The sequence below is a fragment of the Acomys russatus genome, chromosome X (assembly GCF_903995435.1).
Source record: "Acomys russatus chromosome X, mAcoRus1.1, whole genome shotgun sequence".
In the NCBI taxonomy this organism is placed as follows: domain Eukaryota; kingdom Metazoa; phylum Chordata; class Mammalia; order Rodentia; family Muridae; genus Acomys; species Acomys russatus.
This window is the reverse complement of record NC_067169.1, coordinates 108,731,145-108,755,110: the sequence shown is the minus strand read 5'-3', so window position 1 is coordinate 108,755,110 and position 23,966 is coordinate 108,731,145. Positions and strand designations below refer to the sequence as shown.

The 23,966-nt window shown below is 42.1% G+C and overlaps 2 protein-coding genes across 2 annotated transcripts in view; one reads left to right on the top strand and one right to left on the bottom strand.

The window, feature by feature from the left end:
- The window catches only part of Arhgef6 (Rac/Cdc42 guanine nucleotide exchange factor 6), a 114,028-nt gene extending 113,067 nt beyond the window's left edge, over window positions 1-961 (top strand). The window contains exon 22 of the mRNA XM_051142457.1: window positions 662-961. Within this exon, the coding sequence (XP_050998414.1) occupies window positions 662-802 (141 nt within the window). The 3' untranslated portion in view covers window positions 803-961. The remainder of the gene's footprint in view (window positions 1-661) is intronic.
- Window positions 962-9,986: 9,025 nt separating this feature from the next.
- On the bottom strand, window positions 9,987-23,332 carry Cd40lg (CD40 ligand). The gene is given in 6 exon segments (XM_051142135.1): window positions 9,987-10,911; window positions 14,076-14,138; window positions 15,997-16,051; window positions 20,658-20,753; window positions 20,755-20,790; window positions 22,724-23,332. Coding segments are annotated over 6 exon segments (783 nt in total). The 5' UTR covers window positions 22,880-23,332; the 3' UTR covers window positions 9,987-10,534.
- Between the last annotated feature and the right edge of the window lie 634 nt (window positions 23,333-23,966).

Below are 23,966 nucleotides of genomic sequence, written 5' to 3'. Positions count from 1 at the left end.
TGTTATGTGGTCCTATGCTTCAAGAGGGAAGTCTAGAGCCTGGAGAAGTACTTGTAGAATTCTTAGCAAATTCTGGCTGGGACATGGTGAAATCATAGTGAGGCCATGAGGAGTAGAGCAAATGTAAGGAGACATTGCAGAGTTGGAATTTGTGGCATATGATGACACAGAGCTGGAGTTAGGAGAGAAGAGCCATGAGAAAAGCTTCGGCCCTGGTTATCTAACTGGCTGTGGTGGGCATCCTTTCAGAGCTCCAGAAGCACTGGAAGAGGTTTGAGGTAACGGGAGAGGTGATACTAAGTTCCCTTTAGAACATAGTAAGTTTAGGAGCTTATCATCTTTTGAGATCGACCTGCCCTGCTGGGATTGTCCTGTGGCTCTGCTACTCAGAAGATGAGGTTGGCACTCTAAAAAGAAGTGATCCTAAATGAAAAAAAAAATGGAGCAAGAAGACATCCAGGGCAGGTTCAGTCTTAGAGAACACCTGCATTTAAGTGAAGAGCTTAGGAGGCAGCTTACACACAGACTGAGAAACAAGGGTCAGCCTGCTTTCAGAATATGTAGTCAGAATGAAGGATGCCCTCGGGGAGGAGAAAGGAAGAGGATTTGACCTGAGAAGGGCTGCCTTGGCTCATTGATGGACAGCTCTTTTCCCTTCTAGGAGAATAAGAAAATAAAGCAATGTCTGGAAGAAGAATTAAAGTCGAGGAAGGACCTAGAAAAGCTGGTCCGGAAGCTGTTGAAGCAAACGGATGAGTGCATTCGAGCTGAGTCCAGCAACAAGACCTCAGTTCTCCCATAACCAGCACTGAGCAGCTGAGGACAGTGCCTTCTGCACTGGTTGAAATGGCTAATTGCCAGCTGAATGATTTAACTGTGCACTTCAGCTTTTTTGCTTTGTGGTTTTGTGTTGGGATATATATTCTCTCGCTCTCTCTCTCCCCTTCCCTCCTTTCCTCCTTCCCTCCCTCCCTCCCTTCCCAGCTCCCTCCCTCCCTTCCCAGCTCCCTCCCCACTCCCCTGTTTGCCCCTTGCATTTGTTGCTTAGTTATCAGTTGATTGATATTTGTTTTAATGGAGAAATAGTCTGAGGTGGTGGTAAAAATGACCCCAATACTTTGCTATGCCCAACAAGCCTTTTACTACCTAATTCACTGAAGGCAAAGCTTCTGGAGTTATGTCTAATGTAGGTGAAGATGAAGCCCTTTGCCCAACAAACAGGCTGCCCTTCCCTTGACAGTCCCATGGCCCCCCTCAATACTTTAAAAAAGTTATTGCCCTGTGTTATCTCTTAAGACCAAGAGCAGTGTAGTGCCTGTATTCCCTCTGTGTTGGTGTACATCTAAAGTCAGTGTGGTAGGAACTCCAGTCGCCCACACCAGCACCAAACCCATCAACAAACTGCTTCAGGCAATTCCCCCCTCCGCAGCAGGGCAGAGCAGCTTGGTGCAGTTATTCCTAGTGCTTTGCAGCTTTCTAGCCCAGCCTTCTGCCTCTATGTAAGTTTTCTATCTCCCCCCTACCCCGTGCTTTTATCTAGCCATGCCAAGAGGTGTGTAAACTATTGTGGACATGCTTTGCTTAGTTTGTCAAACAGTTACTATGAGCAGTGACTTTACCGTGAATATTCAAACTACAACCTTTTCACCTTTCTGAATAAACTGGGTGAGAAGACATTGTGCCCCAGGACACACCTTCCATCCCATCTTATTAAGCTCTGGTTTCTGCAGTAAAACTGAAAATTATCATTGGCCTCTTTGGAGTAGGCCGCGTGATGAGCCAGTTTGTATATCCTGAATTAAAGGGCCCCTCCACTGGCTATGCTGGTTGCTAATGAAGCTGATTGTCTGAAACCAGTTTGCTCAAATTGTTTATAATGTCAAACCATTGACTTTGTCCATAGTCCAGAAACCTGAACTGTGAGAAAGCCGATTTAGAGGAGAGCCCAGAAGAGCACTCTATACTTAAATTCAACACAAGTCAAAATGAGCCAAGGCTACAGGATGGAGCAGCACAGCTCCAGCCTACCTCCTCAGATAGCAGGACGCCTTAGCCAGATGGCAAAGTCACTGTAAAGAGAGGCAGAAAGCCAAGCCGAGTCTTGTATGTATAACTGATGGGTGCCTGTAAGTGCTGTTTCAAAACCCAACTTGATGTCTAAAAGCTTGTTGGGGAGTTCTTTTTCTTCCTGGTTTAGAGGCTCTCACAGTGTTCATAATTTCAGGGTACATGGACAACATTATAGCACCCACAGGAAATGGAGTATTCCAGAAGTCCAACCTCAGACAATTGCAACAACCATCTTTGTCAGCTTAAAGAGCAAAGGCTTCTTCTAATCCCAGAGATTTCTATGAGACATCTTTCATGTAAAAATTTTACAAAAAAGAAACAACAGTAGCAACCCAGATATTCACGTGTCCTGTCTGTGCAATAGTTTGCAATAAATGTGCAAATTTGTCCATAGGAAACACTTTTGTGATTACCAAATAATTAGCTGATTGCTTAAGACATTGAAAGGTCTCTAAAACAATGTGTACATATGCATGTTTGGGGACTTTGCCCTTCTGAGGAGAGGCCCTTGGTAATCTGGATAATGAAACTTGTGCAGTGGGCTGCCTGTGCTTACACACTAAATAATATACAGGAAATGAAGCCATGTTAACCCAACAGCCGTGTCTCCATAGTTGTGTTGTTTACAATACTCTATAAATGGGTTCCTGTTCTTCTGTAATTCAACTGCTGCCCTTAGAGGCCTTTCAGTTTCTTCTCTGTTATGTCCCTTCTTATAGGAGCTCAGATTTTCTAAACTTGTTTTTATTTCAAGACTTTTAAAATGGAAATTTTCAATAAACAAGAATAAAAAGTACTTTATAAATAAAATCATTTGTTTATTTTTTTCCCTGCTGGCTGATGTTGAGGAAGGTTTTTGGTGCTTTTTTAAAATGTCATTTTCTTTTCAGATAACAAATACAAATTGCATGTTGGTGACAACATTGTGGGCTTTCATTCCATGCATGCACCATGCTATCCCTAGTCACAGGCTAATTTAACATATAATTTTATCACCTCAAATATTACCATGTCTGTACTGAGAACATTTAAAAATCCTTGCTTTTAACTCTTTTAAAATATACAAGGAAATATTAACTGGAGTCACTGTATTGTGCACAAATTCTTCCTGTTTTGCTGAAACTTTGTCCACTTTGATCAAAATAATATCCTCTCTCTCTCCCCACTCAGGCTCTGAATAATCCTTATTTTACCCTCCACTTCTAGGAGTTTCTGTTTTTATATTCCACATACGAGGAATGAGATAACGCAGCATTCATCATTTTCTGCCTTGCTTAGTTCACCTAGCACAGTGCCCTCCAGGTTCATTAATGCTGTTACAAATCAGTTTCTTCTTTTTAAAGGCCGAGTAGTATTACATTGTATGTACGCCACATTTCTTATCCATATATCTATTCATAACTTCTTACCATATCCTATTCATTCTCTCTCTGTGTTCCTGTCCCTGTCTCTGCCTCTCTGCCTCTCTGTCTGTCTCTCTTTCTTTCTCTGTCTCTCTGTCTGTCTCTCTCTGTCTCTGTCTCTCTCCCCCCTCCATTGTGGCAAGGTCTCACTGTGTGGGCATGGCTAGCTTGAAACTCACTGTGCATACCAGATTGGCCTTTAACTCGATCTGTCTGCCTCTGGCTCTCACATAGTGGGACTAAAGGGTACTCCCCACCATGACCAGCTTTAGGTTATTTTAGATCTTGACTAAGTGACTAGTAAGCACTTCAACAAACATGGGAATGAAGAGAGCTCTTCAACATACTGAGTTTGTTTCTTTTAGAAATGGTGAGGAGTAGATTGAGGTTGGAAATTTTATCTAGTCCACTTGCATCAGCCTTCCCCCCAACCTACTTTTTCCACTTAAGGTTCTATTTCATAGCATGATCATACCTGTAATGTACTGAGCAAATGTCATCTACTGGTGACATAGAACTTTCCTTGTCTTCTGTAACTTTCATCTTCTGGCTTCAACTTACAAACTACTTGAACTGCATCTCACAATTTTCCTTCCAGCATTAGGAGACACACATTCATTTTCCTATCCAAGGGCTCATCCCTCTTTGTATTTTACAAGAAGAGTTTGTTAATCCATGACGTTTTCCGTTGTGATTGCTGGTGTCAGCAGTTAGGATGAAAAGTATTTGAGCTGCGGACTGGAGAGTGGATAACTAACTTAGTGAAGTGCTTGCCACCAATGCAGGAGACTCTGAGCTAGATCACCAGAACACGTGGGAAAACGGGCATGAGGTGGGATGCACCCGTAACCCTAGGACTGAAATGGCAAAGATAGGTATATTCCTGGGGCTTGCTGGCTGACTAGCCTAGCCAGGTTAGTGAAAGACCTATCTCAAAAATTAAGCTAGGGCTGGTGAGACGGTCAAACGAGTAAAGGTGCCTGCTGTGCAAGCACAATGGTGTGAGTTAAATCGCTAAAGCGCACAAAGGTGGAAGAAGAGAACCACCTCCACAAAGTTGTCCTCAAACTCCTACTTACATGTGATTCCAGATGTGCATGCCCCTACCTATCATAAACCTACACACATAATAATAAATGTAAAAAATCCAAAAGGTGGATGAGTCCTGTGCAACAATACCTGACGTTGACCTATGACCTATACATTCCCACTCCCCCATCTCATATGGAGACAAACACACACACACACACACACACACACACACACACACACACACACACACAGCACACGGAGGGGGTATTATTTGAGCCAGATACTGGATACTGTTTTTTGCTCCACACTGTCTATTCCTATCACCATGCTTTCCTTGAAAACATAAGGGAAGACTTTCCAAAGCCTTACAGAGAGGGTTCTGGAAGCAATGATGCTTCACATACACTTCCAGTTATGCCAAGATTTGGGTAGGAAGGGTGAAGTTAAACAAAATCTATCTTCTGGTGGCCTGCGGGACGTGGGACATTCCCAACATATTGTGGTGTTGGTAGTTCACAGTGCAATGTCTCTGTTCAACCTCTGTGGGTGACACCGTAGCAATAATAGTACCAGGTAGTAGTCATAGCAGCAACTTCCTAACATTTGGGTCACAACTGCCATAGGATGGTTTTGAAGTCATTAGTTCAACAGAAGCCCATACCTCTCATTTCTGTGTCCCCACATTTTTGTAGATACCAAGTTAGCTTTGTGCTTGAGGTACCTTCCTGGCTCTTTCTTGCTATAAACAAAATTTAACTCCCACATACTAGCACTGCATTAAAGCCTCAAATGAGCCTGTCAGGTTACCCTTGCTGTTATCTCACTCTTACAGATAAATAGAAGTCCTGAGGTGTTGACTTATGTCGATGGTAGAGGTGTGATTGGAGCCTGTATTCGGGTCTACCTCTTGGACTTGTGCTCTCTAAACCACACGTTCTCCTCTGCCCTTGGTACCTGTTCAACACTGCTTCTATGTCAGCTATCAACCATTCTGAAGTGAGCTCTACTTTGTGCAGAATTTTGGGGTCATTTTGAGACAAGTTTTTGAGTATTCCAAGCGGGCCTTGAATGTACTATGTAGCCCAGGGTGACCTTGGATTTCTAATCCTCCTCCTGCTGCCTCTGATTTCTTGAATTACAAGCACATATCACTATGCCAGGTTTTATGAGGTACGGGGTATTGAACCCAGGGCCTCATGCTTGACATGCAAATACTATGAGTTGAGCTACACTTGAGTGAACACTTGTCAGATCTCGGGAACTGCTTTTCAATACCCCGAAGTGGCTTCTCTTCTGTGTTCAAACTTCCTTCTTTGCAACTAAAGTGGGTTTTCTGTTTTGGTTTGGTTTGGTTTGGTTTTGATGTTATCTCACTGTGTAGCTCAGGCTGGTCTCAAAGAACTCCAGTGTGGCCCAAGCTGCTCTTGACCTTGCTGGTTTTCTGCTTCAGCCTCCCTAATGCTAGAATTTCAGATTTATAGACGTGCACTGCTGTGTGTGGCCTTTTGTGCTCTCCCTCCTCCCCTTACTTCCCTTCTCCCTCCATCTCCTCTCCCTCACTCCTAGAGATCTTTCTCCCACTAACTTTTTCCTTTTTGTACTTTTTGCTCCACTCCACTCCCAGTGCTTTCTCTGTTCCACTGTACAGGTGGAACAGGTGGACACAGCAGTCAAGTCGGATGCTTGATTATATAAGTTTCAACTAATTCAAGATGGCCCCTTCCTCTCATTCGTTTGCAGCGCTGAATGCAGACCACTCTTCTGGGTCCCAACTCGTGCTTCATTTGCTGATCAGCCTGAGAGAGCAGAGTCTGTTGGGACTTTCTGCTGACTCTCTTGTTGAGTCATCATCAACTGTGCAAAACCCAGCATTCTCACTATCCCCACTTTCCACATGTGGACATTATGTCCAACAGGTTAAAAGATTTGTCCATGGGTTATGAAATCGATCATTTCCTGCATCTGGACTAAACTTCTCTCTGACTACCTCCAGAGTTAACCATAGTACCACAAGAGGAATAGCACAACAATGCTTAGTTCCAGGTTTCCTCTTTAAAGAGAAAACAGCTCTAAGCATAGTGGATCTGGTCCTGTCTGAACACACCACAAAATATCTTCCCACTGGAAACCCAGGAGTCTACAGGTTGCTTCCCTTTAAGTGGGACGCTCCTGCGTTGAAAGCGTGTCACAGCACACATTTGCATTTTGTGGTTTCTTGCTTCCTATCAAATAGCAAGGGCAGCAATATTTTATTCTTTGTTCATCTTCTGTTTATGTAGAAACAAAACAAAGATGATTGGGTGTTTCAATTATTTCTGCTCCCCTTTTCCATGGAATGTAGAAGTAGCATGTTTATAAACTATGGGTTAGGGTTCTGGCTCATCTCGTAAGCTACTTTCCTCGCATGCACAACACCTTGGGTTTAACTTCCTAGTACTGAGAATATGGAGCATAGTGACATAGGCTTATAATCTCAACACCTGGGAGGTAGAGGCCAGAGGATCCTTGGTCAGCTCAGGTCTCTGCTTTAGTAAATGGGGTCGATGAGGACGGCATTCAGTGGAATGAGCAACACTGAAGAAGACCTAATCATACAGGCAACAGGATCAGGACTTACGCCTGCATGCATAGGCTCAAAGGGCCTTGGGCCTACTGATGAGATATAGGGAAAGCCTCAGGGATGAAAGAAAACCCAAACTATTCCCTTGCATAGAGTGGCTCACTGCCCTCCCAAGAGGATGAGAATTGGAGGCAGGAAGATCATTGTGGATTTGAGCCCTACGATGAATACATAGGTCTAGGCCAGCCTGGGCTATACAATGAGGCCCTGTCTCAAAAAAAAAAAAAAAAAAAAAGGCAAAACATACAAATAAAACTCCAAACAACCCCTACCCTCAAAGTATTTTTACCAGTAACTTGAAGGTGGTTATTAAAACCATGAATCTAGCAGCGAGATCTATGGCATATAGGACAGAAGGAGAAGGGCTGCTCTTAGAGACTATCAAGAGGAAGGAAATCTTATGAGGAAACCAGGGAGCTACAGAGGGCTTTTGGCTACTTGCAGTGAAAGCTTGGAGAAACAGGTCCTGGATGGAGCTGTGGCAAGTGACATCTAGAGGGCAGTAGAGATATCAGAAGAGGAGCCAGCAGTGTTTTCTAACAATGATTTTACTTCTGTTTACAGACATTTAACTAATTGATTAATTTAAAGAAATCCATATGCAGGCCTGGCTAGCGTGGTTCTCACTATGTAAACTAAGCTGGCCTTGAATTTGCTGCAATCTTTCATCTCCCTGAAACTAGGCTGATAGTTTGGGTTTACATCACCGTGCCCAGCTGAAAACAGCTGTTGTGGACATTACTAAAAGTAGAACTAATTTGGAAGAGAATGGCTCCCAAGGAACAAGAAGGTAGGCTGGAACACAGAGGAAATGTTTAAAGCAAGAGAATATGAGTATATGAAGGTTATTTGTTTTAAATATGTCTGGGTGTTCTGGTCTTGTTTATACAGCCATTTCTAGGAGATAGTGTTTACAAAGTGGTCAGCCCCGAAACCACACACATGCAAACAAAAAATGGACTCAGTATGTTATATTTATATTTATGCATACTTATATGTACATACATATGTAACACTAATAGTAAAAAAAAGAGAGAGACTCTCATCAATTTGAGAGTAGAAAGAGTTGGCTGGAGGGGATGTGGGCATGCCTGTAAGTAGGAAATAAAAGGGGGAAAGTAATGATATTATATCTTAGTTAAAATGTACAAAAGGTGAAATGAAATGAAATATATCTATCCAGGAGACAAACTACTAGACTAACTCAGACAAATCGCATGAGGAAGATGATGCCACAGCATGGCTACTCAGCGGCTGTCAGGAAGAGAGAAGTATGACGTTTGTGTTGTTGCCCTCTGTTTTGACTAGGCCAATGCCTTTTTTCAAGCAGGCTTAGGATCCTGGCCTTCCTAAGGAAGGCCCACACTGAAAGAGCATCATGGCCACTGTCTACTTGGCTGCCATGGCTGCTGCCTCACTTCCTTTAAGCTGCTTACCTAGAGGTTTGTAAGTTGATGCCTTTTTGTCCTTTTGCAGGTTTGGATGTGTACTCCCAGGGCCTCACACTTTCTAGAAAAAGCACCCTACAGCTGACCCACCCTGACCCCCCCCCCGCAGAAATTAAAATAGTAAAAGGATCATTGCTCCTGGAGGGTACAAAGGCACAGTGCACATATTTCTCGTGAGTTCCTAAATCCACAAATGCCATTCTTGTTCCTGGCAAAGGTCTCTCGTTGAGGGATATTGCAGACACACACAGTTATCTGGCATGGTTCCAGCTTTACAGTGGCTCTTCATATTGCGAAAGCTCCAGTCAAGATGCAGTTGTGCCATCCACAGGACTGAAAAGCAAGGACATAAGGAAAGGCGCTTTCTTCTTCCCCTTTTATTTCTATAGTAGTAATTTTGTTGGTGTTGTTGTTGAATGTGTTTCTTTTAAGCAAAACATTCCACCAGTTAAACTCTGAGTTTCTTACATCATCATTTCCCACCCCACAGTTGGCAGTAGCAAGCAATGACTCCGTTGGGTTCAGTGGAAGGCTCTGGGGCTAATAATCACACTCAAGGCGTCCCAGCTATGTTTTCCTCTTGCTGAGAGCAGAGCCACCTGGACAGCCTTTAAAAAGATTTGCTACCTCTTCTCGTTTAAGCCTCTCTCTCTCTCTCTCTCTCTCTCTCTCTCTCTCTCTCTCTCTCTCTCTCTCTCTCTCTCTCTCTCTCTCTCTCTCTCTCTCTCTCTCTCTCTCTCTCTCTCTCTCTCTCTCTCTCTCTCTCTCTCTCTCTCTCTCCAGTCTCTTTTAGCCATGATCGATTTTTTAAAATGTCAGTCTCCTGTAAGCTTTCCAGAGCAAGTTAGAAATAGAGGGCCAGATTGCTTTTTGCCCACCAGGCTTCTGTGTCATCTATGAAAGGCTGTGGCAAGCTTCCAGAGAGTACCCTGTCACCAGCATAACTTGTTGTATGCTCAGCTTGAGAACAAAGTTTCTGATAACAACAACAACAGCAAAAAAAAAAAAAAAAAAAAAATTGGCAAAATTTCCCCCAAATACTTCCTTTTCCCCTCAACCTGCATGAGAGCTATACAATAACGCAATAATGTTAAAAGATCTTTATTATTCAAAATAAATAATAACATAATCATTAAGTTCACTATGGAAACAATGGAAACTTCAGGGAGCTACGACAGATTCCTTTAAATACAGTCATTCCATCAGAAGGAATGGGCAGGCCAAGAGCTGCTGTCTACACTGCCCTGTTGCTGTAGACAGAGACAGGGCACAGGGTAGATAATAAGAGAACAAGTCAGCAACAACAGCCTGACTGTGGGGGGGGGCGGGGGAAGAAGGAGGGGGAAGAAGGGAAGAGAGATAAAGTAGAGAGAGAGGGATGAGGGGGGAGAAGAGAAAGAGAAAGATGAGAGAGGAGGGGAGATTGGGGAGATGAAAGCCTGAGTACTGGGGTATTGGAGGGAAAGTTGAGGCAGAGTTTCTCAGTTCTCCCTGGGAGACTTTAGAAACTGGCCTATTGGAGCCACAGAGACCCCAAGTCAACCATTACAGATTGTGAGCTAAGGCTCACAGTTGCCCTTCTGCACCTTTCCTGGTAATTCAAATGCACTGTCCGCCGAAAGACACTCATAAAGCAACAAAACTGAGCTTGATTAATTATCTGCTGTTTCATCAGCGCTCCATCATCTGTGCGTTATGGCTTTCTGGTTGTCTGCATCAGTGGGGTTGCGGTTTCATATTATCAGCTCTTAGGGAGCAGGATCCGTTAGGATTTTGCCTGCCCTGTAACAACTCTCTTATTCCAGCTCTATGTGCCTTAGGGGTACATAATAAATAGTTCTCCATGAGGAGGGTCCTAGGGTTATAAATAGGCAGTTCAACAGGGGGCGGGTCCTAACTGCTTTGCTGTATAGGGAAGACTGCCAGCATCAACCCTGCTGCAGCCTAGGACAGCACACTATTCAGAGTTTGAGTAAGCCAAAAGACGTGAAGCCAATTCTATGGATTACTTGGCTCGCATCAGTCACGTTGACAAACACAGAAGCACCTGCTTGTAATTCAAATACTCCTCCCAAGTGAATGGACTGTTCCTCGCAAGGCTTGGAGGAACTGTGGGTATTTGCCGCCCTGAGTAAGATTCTCTCGGATCCACTGCTGGCTTTCAGACAGACGCTGACTATAAATGGACCTTGACTCGAAGATTCCCGATTGGAACAGAAGGTGACCTGGGTGTAGACATAATAGAGTCTTTGTCTTTTAACGGTCAGCTGGTTCCCATTTTCGAGCGTCACCAAGTTGCTTTTCATGGTATAGTATCCTTTCTCCGCCCACTGGAGAACTGTAAAAAAGAAGGGGAAATCCCTGGTGAGTGCAGGCATAGCAAGGTGCACATTCTAACAGGAAATAAAGCTACTTTGTGTGAGCATGAATTCTCAAGGCACTTTATGGCCCTCAGAGGCACATGGAATTAGATACGAAGTTTACACGAGATTCAGAGTTAGTGTCAGATTCCAGTCTGGGTTTTCTTCAAGCATGGACAAGTCACTTGATCTGCCCAAGCCAAAGTTCCTCAGCAACAGAACAGGGGCAGTATTACAGCACAATTCAGAGACTTGAATTGGTTAAATAAAGTTGAAGGGAACAGCAGAATTTCTCCCCTCTTTAGAGTCCTCCAAGCCAGTCTCCCCCTGAATTTAAGAAAGTGCAAATGATGTGTGCCTTGAATTCCCAGACAACACTGAGGTGGAAGAATCTCAAGTTCAAGGTCAATGTCATCACTGGCCACAGAGTGACTTTGAGACATGCCTGGGCTAAGTCAGACCCTGTAGAGAAGAAGATCACTGAGACATGCTGGTATCCAGCCTACATGAGAAAACATGAGTTCAAGGAAAGCCCCTACTTCAGGAGACCAGGTGGAGAATGATGATCTTTGTGTACCCCCACTACACTTCACATCTGTATACAGTCACACAGACATACATGCACATGTATGAATAAATACATAGTTTTAAAATGAAGTGCAAACGATTTCAGATTTATGCATGTCATCAAATTCTTCCTAATGTGTGAACATTGAGCTTATCATGAGCTTTACAACGTTAGAGTTGTTGGTCTACCTAGGTTAGCATCAGCTCAGAGTCAAGACCCCACTTCTTCCTACCTTATGCTGTTGCAAATCTGACCTGCCTCCCACGACCAAGCCTAAAATAGGCAAGGAAGTATGAAAATAAATCATGTGCTCATTTAACTTTGTTTTGATCTCCCGCTGTAGTGGGTGCCACCAACTTGAAAGTACCCATATTCTTGTGGCTACGGCAGCGTCCCCACCAACAGGGTGCCATTTTCTCTCCTGAGATGTTGAGTGGGTTCAAAGTAGTGTGTGTACTCGATTTCAAATCTCAGCTTCCACAGCTAGGTTTGATGGGAGTGAGGGGTGTGCCGTGGGGAGAAGTAAAAGTATCGATATATTTTCTATCTTGAGGTTTTTCCAAATATTTAATTAGGTCTTACATCCATAAGGGCATAAGATGCTACTTTTTTCAGACTGCTGTTTTTGCGTAGGAAGGCGTCTCATTTCACCTGATACATTGCACTCCAAATTCTCTATAAAGGATGTTTGTTTTGTGATCGTTTCACTTTTGAACCATTTTATTCCAAAAAAAAAAAAAAAAAGACCAGATTCTCTTCTGTTTAATGAATTAAGTTCCCCCCACATCCCTTACTTTTCTTTCTTGTCTTTTCTGAGTCAGGGTCTTACTATATATCCTTGGCTGGCCTGCAACTTCCTATTCAAACCAAGCTAGCCTAGAATTCACAAAGATCTACCTGTCTCTATCTCCTGAGTTCTCTCCCCCCTTTCAGGACAACATTTCATGTGACCAGGGTTGGCTAGACTTTTCTTTGTAGGTTAGGAGGATCTTCCACGATCTTTTGCCTCTGTTCCTAGCACAGAATGGTGTCACTAGACTCGGCTCTTTTACTTCATGTTAGTTCTTGCCAGGGGATGTAGGTCAAGTTTGTAGCATCATATCCAGAAAAAAATGAGAAAGTTGAGCCTATGGTGTACTATACTACTTCACCTACACTGTCCTGTTTAGATTTACTGTAATATAGCCTGTGAGATATTTCGCAGGCAGTACCAATTCTAGGCCACTTGAAAAATTCAGAATTCCATTAAACATATTTAAAAACCAAAGGACATAGGTACAGATCGACAAAGACCAGTATGGTGATTATAGGAAATTTCTCTGTTGCTATAATCTAATGCAAAAGTGAATGGCTTTTCTGGACACAACAATAACTGTGGTGTATTCCTATAAGTGTATTTTTGAGAGAAGAGTACACGACAAAATTAATAAATATCATAGGAACAACTGGTATCCATGAAGAACTTTATGTCCCTCCCTTGTGTTAACAGTGAAGTAAGCTAAGTACTGGCACCTTACTCTGGTATAGCACAGTTTGATAAGGTAATGTTCTTCCACATTAGTTGATTTGATATTCGAAACTACCCTGTGAAGTGGGTTAAATAGAAAACTGCCACAGAATGAGTGGGATTTGCCTAAAGTCACTTAGCAAGTGGTCCATGGCCCTTGAAATGTAGTGTTCACATACCCCTAACCAGCATTCTTACTTCTATGCCATGAACCACAATATCATGCATATGCTTATCCATCATACCCACTGAGGAGATCAAATAACACACACACACACACACACACACACACACACACACACACACAAGATTTAGAACTTCGCTGTAGCCTTGTAAGGCTTCTCTGATGCTCATGTCTTTGTGTACATGGATAATTATATGCTAGTATACATGTTCCAATCTGTCTACAGATGTATCGACAGCACTGTCTACAGTACTAGCTATCACAGGGCAGAGATTTGTGGATGAGGATTAGATGATGGTCATATATATGGAAGTAAAAGCATTCAGTGTTGAAAAGATCGCGGTACGCCATCTGTTGTTACTTCATTGAAAGATCTAACATCTCTGTGCCTATTGATCTTAGCAAAGTGATTTTACCTTTAATTTCCCTAAGGTCAGCCCTACTGAGACTGGAGTTAATCATACAGGGATTGACAAATGACAAAAAAAAAAAAAAATCCCCCGAGGCCCATTTATACACAGTGAAAAGGTCTTAGGAGGAAAGATGTTCCCAGTGAGGAGGTCACTACCTGCCATCTCTCTTTATGTTGGAAAAATAATGGTTCTTCCACCCAGTCATTCATCATTTAGAGTCAGCCACTGAGCAAAACCATAATGAGAACCTGGGGGCTATCCCCCCTCCTTTTGTCCCTCTAAGTCCCATCTGTGCATTTGGGATGACTTTGATAACAAAGGACAGTATATGAAGAGTTATATGGGTGGGTTCATAAATTGGTCCCTGGAGGAAGAAAAGTGCCAAATGATTAGGCTGCATTGCTTTGGAGCACCCTCTCCCACATGCTCACACACTTGGGTGGCTTTCACAATGATGCTATGGGACTTACCAGATGCTTTTTTACTGTTGGCCTCACTTACAACATGTGCTGCAATTTGAGGATCCTCATCGCCTAAAACGAAACCAAAAGCAAACTGTCAGGACAAAGAAATATACAACAGTTCATGGAATTAATGGGTCCAGTTCTACAACTGTGTAATAGAGACTCTAGAGTAGTTTGCATGAAACAGATCATAACGGGTCTGGAATCCTTCCAACTGAAGGAAAAGGTGATTTTTATTACTTTAAAAACTGAACTGGCCGATTCCATTGAGCCTTTTCCCTGATAGATATTCAATACTCAATTCCACTTAACACAGATAGACACAGGCTAAAATATTGGTCTTCATGAAATCTGCCTTGCATCTTGCTTTTAAGAACAGCTTCCATACACTGGAGTTGTAGTGGCCACCAAAGCTGTGCCTGAATACTCAACTAGTGAAATGATCGTGGCATCTGTTTTGGTCAAACGACTGGCCAGACTTGCAAGTCTAGTTCTGTTTTTCACTCAAGAGCTTTGATTCCAAATTAAAAGTGTTCCTCTCCTAAGTGTAGAAACTGTGGGAACTTTCTTTCCAGCAGTGGCCCTGATGCTGATAGGTATTTTATGAAGGACGTTTTGTCATGCGTGACTTGAAAGACCAATTTGGTCAGCTTTATGATTTGTCTGAAGACAAACATCACAGAGACTTTCCTCCAGAATCTCACTGCAATTAACAGATAACATGGCAGTCACTGTGAAGGGGAATGCTTCAGGGGAATCCGATAACCCTTTGGCATCCAGACCAAAGGTTAAGACAGGACCTGACCACTCTCTTCCCTTAGGAAAAGAGGATCTATACCCTCACATATACGTATTTCTTCATGTGCATTACATTTGGGTAGTCGTAGCAGCGTGTTCAATAACTTTGTAATGTTACAGTTTCTTCAACGACACCGCTTCTTTCCCTTTTCTCTACCCAAGACACTGTTTTGGGGGTGGGTGCTATATTCTCAAAGGAACAGGAGAAACTAGAGTTCAGAAAAGGAAGTAACAAGGAAAGGAAAGAGCCTGGGAAGCATCACAGAAGGAAAGGGGACGGTGCTGGGCATGTTCAGCCTAGATAAGAAAATGTTCGCTGGAAACGCAGGCTCGTGGCTGTGGGCCTCAGCAAGCACACAGCTGCTACAGAGGGAGTGATTATTCTTCGCTTAGTCCATCCTCAAGAAACAGAAAGTGCCCAATAAATAGACATTACAGGAACACAACTTTAGGTAAGGCTTTTTTGAGGAACACAATTGAGAAGTAAAACTTTTTTTCAGTAGATACTGGCCTTAATATCGTCATTAAAGAGCTGTTCAAATGTAGGCCAGGCTGTCTTATTGAGAGTAAGTTATCCTATCTCTAGGGATATCTGAGCAGAGGCCATATGCTCAGTAATGCTTTGAAGAACATTCATGTTCTTGGGACTGCACCAAAATCGAGAGCCATCAAGGTCCTTTCGTGAGCTCTAGATGTCCAGGACACTCTCACTTCAAAACAGGACAAAGATTAGAATGTAGTCACTTTCTGTTCATTCATCCTAGAAGACCCACTGGGTACTGTCCTCCCACAAAATAGGCATCATTGAAAGATAAGTGCCATTTTTACCAAATGATTACTTTCTTGTCCTTTGGTCCTCTGTTGGTGGAGGCAAAGTGTGTGGCCATTTGGATAAAGGTATTGGATGTGAGGTTTCTTCATGTTTGCTATCATCAACATTTCAGGAACATATTTTCATCAACTTGGACACAAAGAGCCTTTCAGTATCACTGAGGCCCAAGAAAGTACCAATGTGACAAATGTCTTTTGCTTTATTTGCAGGGCTAAATGTTCCCTGATTCATGTGGTCAACCTAAAACTTCTTTTTCTCTTTAAGCATTTTATAAATTGGTAAATATATAAAACATACCTTTTTGCATTTCAAAGCTGTTTTCTTTTTTCTCTTCTTTGTTTAGCTTTATATCCTAAAAGAAGAATCATGAGAAAAGATCAGTTGACAAAAGCTCTGCTTTAAGGGTTTTAGAGGGATCGAGCATTTGGTAACTGTCAGTAGTGTGTTTTCCACTTCTGGTGAGGATTATAATGTAGACTAAGATGCTGCCATTAATTCCATCATAGCAACTGGGAGTCCTTGGCTCTGACAAATGAGCTGACAGCCCAGAAAACCCAGGGGATACCCTGGAAGCAAACTCCAGGCCTTATTATCTCCATTATAGTGCTCTCCCCAAATCAGAGGTTGTGACTCTGACCCTTTATATGACCGTGCCCTCCCTGCTGTTGACATATATTGATTAATAATGCTGAATAGGGTAATAATTGCACTCTGGAAACTTGCATACGGAATATTACTAAAAATACAGACTGTGGGTCTGTTAGAATAAGGTTGGTTTGAAACCTTGTAGGAAACGATTTGAATATGATCATGGGAGAGAAACCCAACCTTTAACTTTGAATGTGCTTTTGTGGATAGTTATTCTGTATGGCCTGTGTTAATTTAGAGTGATCAACATTCAGCAGCTATAATCCCTCTTCTAATGCTGGTGATGGTGCCCAAACTACTTAGTTTCTTGTTTTTATTTAAAATTTTTATTATATTTATTCATTAAAAATCCAATACATATTGCTTTATGTTTATTTATTTATTTTTTTTTATTTAAGACAGGTTCTCAAGTAGCCTAGGCTAACCTTGAATTATTTCGAAGCGGGGGATGACCTTAAATTTCTGATACGCCTGCCTCCACCTCCCAAATGCTGATGGCAGATGTGTACCACAATGCCTGGCTAAACACAGCACTTAAGGATTTCGTTTACTTATAAGGTGAAAGAATGCTGGACATACTTAAGGAAGCTAACACAGACTTCCTTCTACGTAGACTGAGAGATGATAAAGGCTATTGCTGCCATTTTATGAAGACCGAATCAAAGGCCTAGCAAGTATGGGGTCATCCAAGAGTCTGAGGCTTAAATGAAGTACAGAAAAGAAGATCACATCCACAGACCTGGCTCTATCTGTTACATCACTCTATCCTCAACAGGAGGGGAAAGAGAACAGTACAATTTCCACATTTCACAGTCCTTTGCTCCCCATCATTCCTGGACCCTAATGCCTGTAGGGCCTTTCCTTCACATTCTTCACCACAAGCAGGCACGTGTGTTGTCACTCTTGACTATTTAACTATAGGCTCAGCTTGGTTGCCAGATGTGAGGGTGTAAAGCACAGAGCCCCAAAGGGGCTCTGAGCCTTGTAACACTCACATGGGTTATACAGAACAACTTTCCATTTGAGCTATAGTGGGACACTATGACAATGTGGCAACAGGAAAATGTTTGCAAGATAACAAGTAAACAAATGACTGTTGGGTGTCTTTTCAAACACTGATGTGTGTGTGTGATGATTGAAGTTGAGATACTTGTATGCTAGCTGCTTGCAGTGGGTTTGGGGCCTGGCCCAGATGAAAATGTGAAGTCAGCAAAGTTTGTCTTTTATGTACCCAACCTTGCCTTTTGGTGAACTTTCCCCCACTCCCCAGAACCTTTTTCCCCCTTTGGCTTTACTCTTCAAGTGAAAGCCTTTTTAAAGTCAAATTTCAGAAAAATCTTGGATTAAAGATTTCTCCCTCAATGGAAATTCTACATAGCAGATAGGGATCTATTTATTGCCCTTTAATCGGAAATGGAAATGATTTGATGTCATCAGAGGCACCTCAAAAGTTTATAGCCAAATAGGCAAGAAACTGACCGTACCAGATGCTGATCAAAGTAGATTTTAATGTGTAATTATGCTGTTCAATGTGATGCCTTACTTGCCCTAAGACGAGCCTTTACTCCTTTCTTCCACAGTGAGAGCTCCACGGTACTTGTCTCAGAAGTTAATGAGCTCTCTGTCATGACAGGTATTTAAATGAATATTGGGTGGCCACTTTGTAGAGATGGTAGGGAGAAGACTGAAATTCTAAGAACTGAGAATTACACCTGCTATTTCTAGCATTCCAGGAGGCCCTGTGACTTCAAGGTTACTGTGGGCCAGCCAGAGTCCAAAACCTGCTAATACTAGCTGAAAAAACACAAATCTAATCTGGAGTTAGGCTATAGTTGGCTTGCTGGGCTAACCAGTTCCAAATACTGTTTCTGGATAAGACTTCTAGGGAAATGCTGACCTAAAGAGGCATCAGTCTATAGAGGAGGATTAACTGCTGGACAACTTTGCCTCTCAGCTTTTTTATATCCTACGTAAAGATGACAGTACTTGGGGCTCCATAGCCACTGCAACAGATGCTAGGGGCATCCTTAGTAGGTAAATAGTACATTACTAGGGCCTTGGCTGATATGCCTAAAAAGTTTTGCATATTTTTTATACAAGCAGAACTGATTCTTCCTTACTTGTATCCTAAGTACAGGATTCTGAATGCTTTCCTACATCTGACTGAATGAGGACAAAGGGAATTGGCAGGTCACTTGCAAAACCTTTCTGTGAGAAAAAGAAAAGGAGAAAAAACAAAAGCAAACAGAAACCCAAGCCACTTTCACTGCAATTCAAGAAACTCGAAGACTGATCATGAGAACAGGCCGGAGCTGGTAGTGTTCTTAGAGAGTCTTAGACTCCAGAACTCTAAGCACTGGAGAAACCTAAGATATTTCCCAAACACACCAGTCTTGCAAATACAGTGTTAGGAATTTTGCGTAAACCCTAGATCATGGAAGACAGGGTTAATACACACATGGTACATTATAACTTTGCATAATAAAATTGGAAAACAGTCATTATAGAGAATGGAAACAATAAAATCTATATTAAGCTGAACATAGTGTGGTATGCCTGAGCTTAGAATATGGAGGATCAGAAGAACAAGTCTTCAGCTACATAGCAAGTTTAAGACCAGCCTAAGCTACTTGAGGCTGTCTCAATAAATAAATAAATACATTCTACATAATATAAAGAACTTAAAAGACAGTGGCAGGTTTGAACTCTATTTTCATCCCAGTAAGTTGAGTAGGAATAAGCTTTTAGAATCATCTTCACTGGATTGAATTACACCTTGTTGATGGTATCGAAGGACACATATTAAGCTCCAAAATAAGATCTGGAGAGGACAGTGAGGTGGCTGAGCGAGGAAAAACACCAGCTACCAAGGCCAAGGATCTGAGTTCAATCCACAGGACCTACACGGTGGAAGGAAAGAAGCAAGTCTCGCAAGTTGTACTCTGCCTTTCATATGTGTCACAGATTTACAAATGAAGTAAGATTGTGAGCTCTCTACTCCATCAATCAATTACACGTTATCTGTACATAAAAATGAATTTCTGTTGGTTTGTTCAAATGGCCACCCACCTGACACAGAGCTGCCCTCAACGTTAAGTGTCTCTCCTAGAGCAATCCATAAATTATCCAATGGATGGCCAAAGGTGTTAGAGTCAGTGTTCTGAAGGGAAATGGGATATTCTGTTTCATGAAAAGAGAGCACCTTGAGCTTGTGTTTGTGCGGCACTAATAAGTGAAAAAAAATCTGGAATTCTTGTTTTAGATACTCAGGTACTGGATGACACAGCCTGGTTGTTTAGAAGGCTTCAAGTTTTTAGCATGAAATGCTTCTATGAGTGAGTAGTGCTCCATGGCGCTACGGTGAGCAGTACTGCAAATGGGCAGCCAGCATTCCCCACACTCCTTCATACAGCAAAAGGGAAATTCCCGAGCTCACAGCTCACAGTACTTGACATCCCTCCCATCATTCAATAGGCACTGAAGCCTGGATCAGTCCTCAGGAGTGCTCAGTACTGTCATCACAGGCAATAGCTTCCCTTACGGCCCGCCAAGATGGCACCAGCCAACCATTACTACTTTCCATAAGAAATGGAGATCAGGGCTAGCCAGTGCTGGTACACTCGGGAGGCAGAGGCAGCCTGGTCTACAAAGTGGCTCCAGGACAGCCACCTCTATACAGAGAAACTCTGTCTTGAAAAAAAAAAAACAAACAACAAAAGTGAGAGAGAGAGAGAGAGAGAGAGAGAGAGAGAGAGAGAGAGAGAGAGAGAGAGAGAAATGGAGATCAGACCTTGGCTTCACAATGGAAAGATATCAAAGGTTGGATGGAGAAATACAGAAATATAAAATACATCTGTATATACTGTGTAACTTCTGTGTGGCAGCCACATGTGTGCACTGATGGGCATGTGTAGATGTACATTAGCATATCTATTTTCTTCAGAGAAAACTTTTTTATTCAGTAGCGTGCACATGTCCAACTTTGCTCTTTGTTTTATCCATTTGTCTTCTTTTTTTGTATGCACAAATGAGCACACCTACCTATACGTATGTGTATGTATCCATGTATATATGTGCATGTGTGTGTTTATATGCAACACATCTTGATAATGGCTCACTCTGTAGACCAAGTTGGCCTGGAACTCATGGCAGTCTGTCCTTCTGCTCTGGTCTCTTGAGTGCTGAGATTCCAGGTGTGACCACTACCACTGATTACCATTTCAAACCTTTCCAGGTCAGAATTCACTTTGTAGAACTAGGAAATGTATTAAGACTTCTCAGCGAAATCTGCCAGGAACTGAATGCCTTACCTTGACAAGGTCTTCAAATTGCCTTCTTATCTCCTCACAGTTCAACAAGGGCAAGGGTCCTTCTCCTTTGTTGCACTTCTGTAGCTTCTTTATGAAATACAAAATCTTCATAAAGGCTTACTTCCTCTTCTACCTGTTGTGAAATAACAGGCTTATGAGAAATGTCATAATGAAGAAGAATGCAGCTAATGATGTCTGCCTCCACATTCACTCCCATGGCAGGGAAGGGAGGAGGACTGTGAAAGCATGAATGGGGAATCATTTAAGTTATTCTGATGGATTATTGCTGTTTGGCACTTGCCGTTTAGCAACCTAACAAAGCCACTGATTCAGATGTCATGCTATCTGCGGCTCTGGCTAGAAATCACAGCTATTCTAACGGCTTATCATCATGAAGCGTCTATGGTTCTCAGTGAGCCACAGGAGTAATAGCCTATAATTGTCATGTTTCCCACCAGCCATAAGGTAGTTTGCTGTTGATCTAGTTTGCCTACTTCATGGCAGTGTTCAAAACACGGGGCTTTATAAAAGAGTTCTTTCAAAATGTGGATTTGTAAGTACATCTCTCATTTCCTTTGTGCCTGTAGAAAGCATTTGCATGCTTAAAGAAATTATCTCTCAGCCCCAAAGTGAATGATATATTTTCTTCTTTCAATATTTGTGTAATTAAATGAATGTGAGGAACTTGTGTTGTCAACTCATGCCATACAACTTTTTTGTCTTAATGTAAATTCTTAATTTTCAAAACAAGAGCCAATACAAGCATGGTGGAACATATCTGTAGTCTCCTAACCTGTAGGCTGAGGCAGTAGTGTTGCTGTGAATTAAAATAAAAAAATCCAAGATCAATCAACTGAAAAAACAAAAAATATTGTGCAGTTTACCAATGGTTTTGCTAGTTTTTAAGGGTTCGCTTAAATATTAGAGCGCATATGAGTCTATATGGGATACCACTTCCCCATTCTCTTCATGTCTCTATACAGGCACGATTGGAAAAACAAACACTCAGACACAGAACCCATCTCTTTGCTCAGCAGTGAAATCCAGTTTGAGTAGGCAAACAGGTTGTCTCCACTCTCCTTACCTGTCACTGCCTCTCCTCATATTGATAGAAATTTCATGACCCTTATTTAGGTCCTCATCTCAAGAAATGCCAGCTGATGATCTCAGAGAAAACACAGTCACCCAGTTGTTGTTGCCTAGCCATCGTCCTTACTCCCACACTGTTAGAAATATCTAAGTACTTGATTACTTTTCTCCAGGTCATCTGGGATTGGCATTTTGTGACACAGCCCATGTTCCTCTTAGTGGAACTGAACCAGCACATGAAAAGAAGGTCAATCCTGAAGTCACTTTTTTAATATACTCTGCTCCCTTCACGTCCTCTCTTGTTCCTGTCTCCCCAATCATTTAAGCATGTAAAACACCTCAGAGGAGCACAGAGCAGCTTGCAATGGCACTTGATATTGAAGAGTTGTATAGACAGCACCATTCCGACTTGAAAAAAATGCAAATTGAGGAGATCGAACATGTCTGTACTAATCCAAAAACACAATGGAATTTCGGATCAAGACATTGCTCTTTTTCTGTAGCTCACTTTATTTTAGTTGTCTTCATGGGGAAAAATAATTTATTTTCTAAAGCAAACTTTAGGAAATAACTAGAGTCTAGCATACACTGCGTGCCACGTACTATTCTGAGTGCTTTACAAGGCTAGACTCATTTGATGTGTGGCATGGGTACCATATCTATCTCTATTTCCCTGACACAGAAAGAAAAGTAGAAATATGAAGTGGCATGCCCAGAATCTCAGAGCAGTTAAACACCAAGCTAAGATCTGAAGCCAGGCTGTCTGATTTCAGAACCTAAATTCTTAGTCACAGGTAAAAAATGTGAGGCTCCACTTTCTAGGCAGCAAGTATTATGGCAGAAGATCTCAATCAATCTAAAGTTTCTACTGTCCACCATCACTTGGGCAGAACCTCAACCAACTGGTCCACAGATCAGTCAGACCCGCCCCCGCTGCCCACCCCAATTCAGTTAATGAAGGCTTTAGGTCACTTTACCTTATCCAATCTTCTATGAAGATACACAGCAAAAAGCACTGACCCAATCATCTGGGTGATAAGAAAAACAGTAAGTAAATACATAAAAATCTTCATGCTGGCGGGCAGTCCAGTAGCCACGGATCGGGGCGAAGGTTGGCTGTATGTTTCTATCATGCTGGGTTCAAGTTGAAATGCTGTCTTCTGACCAAGAAGGTGCCAGAAGCAGCATGAGAAGACTGTCAAAGTGGCCACCTTACTCAGGAGTAGTTAAGAGCGCATAATCGTCGCAGCCCACACTTCCTGGAAAATGTGCTTCGTAGTCTTCTGTCCCAGCAAAAAAAGTTACGTAAAGGTTTTTTCTTTTCTTTTCTTTCCTTTTTTTTTTTTTAAACTTACACCCATACCATTCACTTCCAGGCTTTCCCTTTTGTTAGTAAAGAAGAAACGAGTTTCTTCTTCCATACATTCATTCTTGCCTTGAAATGTCAGACTTCTTAAGAGACAATGGCAGTATTTTCCTATTGCTGTCTGAATGTTGGGGCTCACCAGTTTCAAGGAAAGTGACAAATGAGTCCACTAGTAATAAACTTATTTCCATTTCAATCTTACTAACATAAATCTGAAACGTGGTATAAAGAAAAAGAAACAGTGCTAGCAAAAATATGGATTGATTTCCTGCCGTGTGCGCCACTAATTAATTGCTTCTCAAGACTTTGTTTCTTTAATCTGTAAGCTCAATAAACTCTTGCCAGCTCATTAGTCAAAAGCACATGTCATAAACAAAAAAAAAAAAAAAAAATGGCTCCACATTGGTTAAATAAGATGTAGCTGGAAGGAGAATTTAAGAAAAAAATACCTCTGCTGAAAGGCAAATCTAACTACAGTGTTTGGGGAAATTAGGTCACAATTCGGGGAATGAGGCTAAGGGAGAAGCATTAGCCTGACTTGGCCACTTTGCCTGTCTCCACCGTTACAGTCCATTATGCTGCTGTGTGGCTGCGGATAAGAAAAATAAGCTTCAGCTGGGACACCTGGATCTAGTCCTTGCTGTATCAATAAATGCCCACCAGATCCCTAGGAAGCCCTGTTGCCTCTCTCTGCCTCTACATAAAGGTTTTGGTGAAAGTAAAGATGGAGATGGAAAAGACTTTTGAGGCATCTTATATAATATAAATATCCCCATCTTTAAAGGGTTTCTTAGCCTAAAAAATGATTTTTCCAAATGATTACTAACTGTATAAGATGGAAAAGTAACAATGGC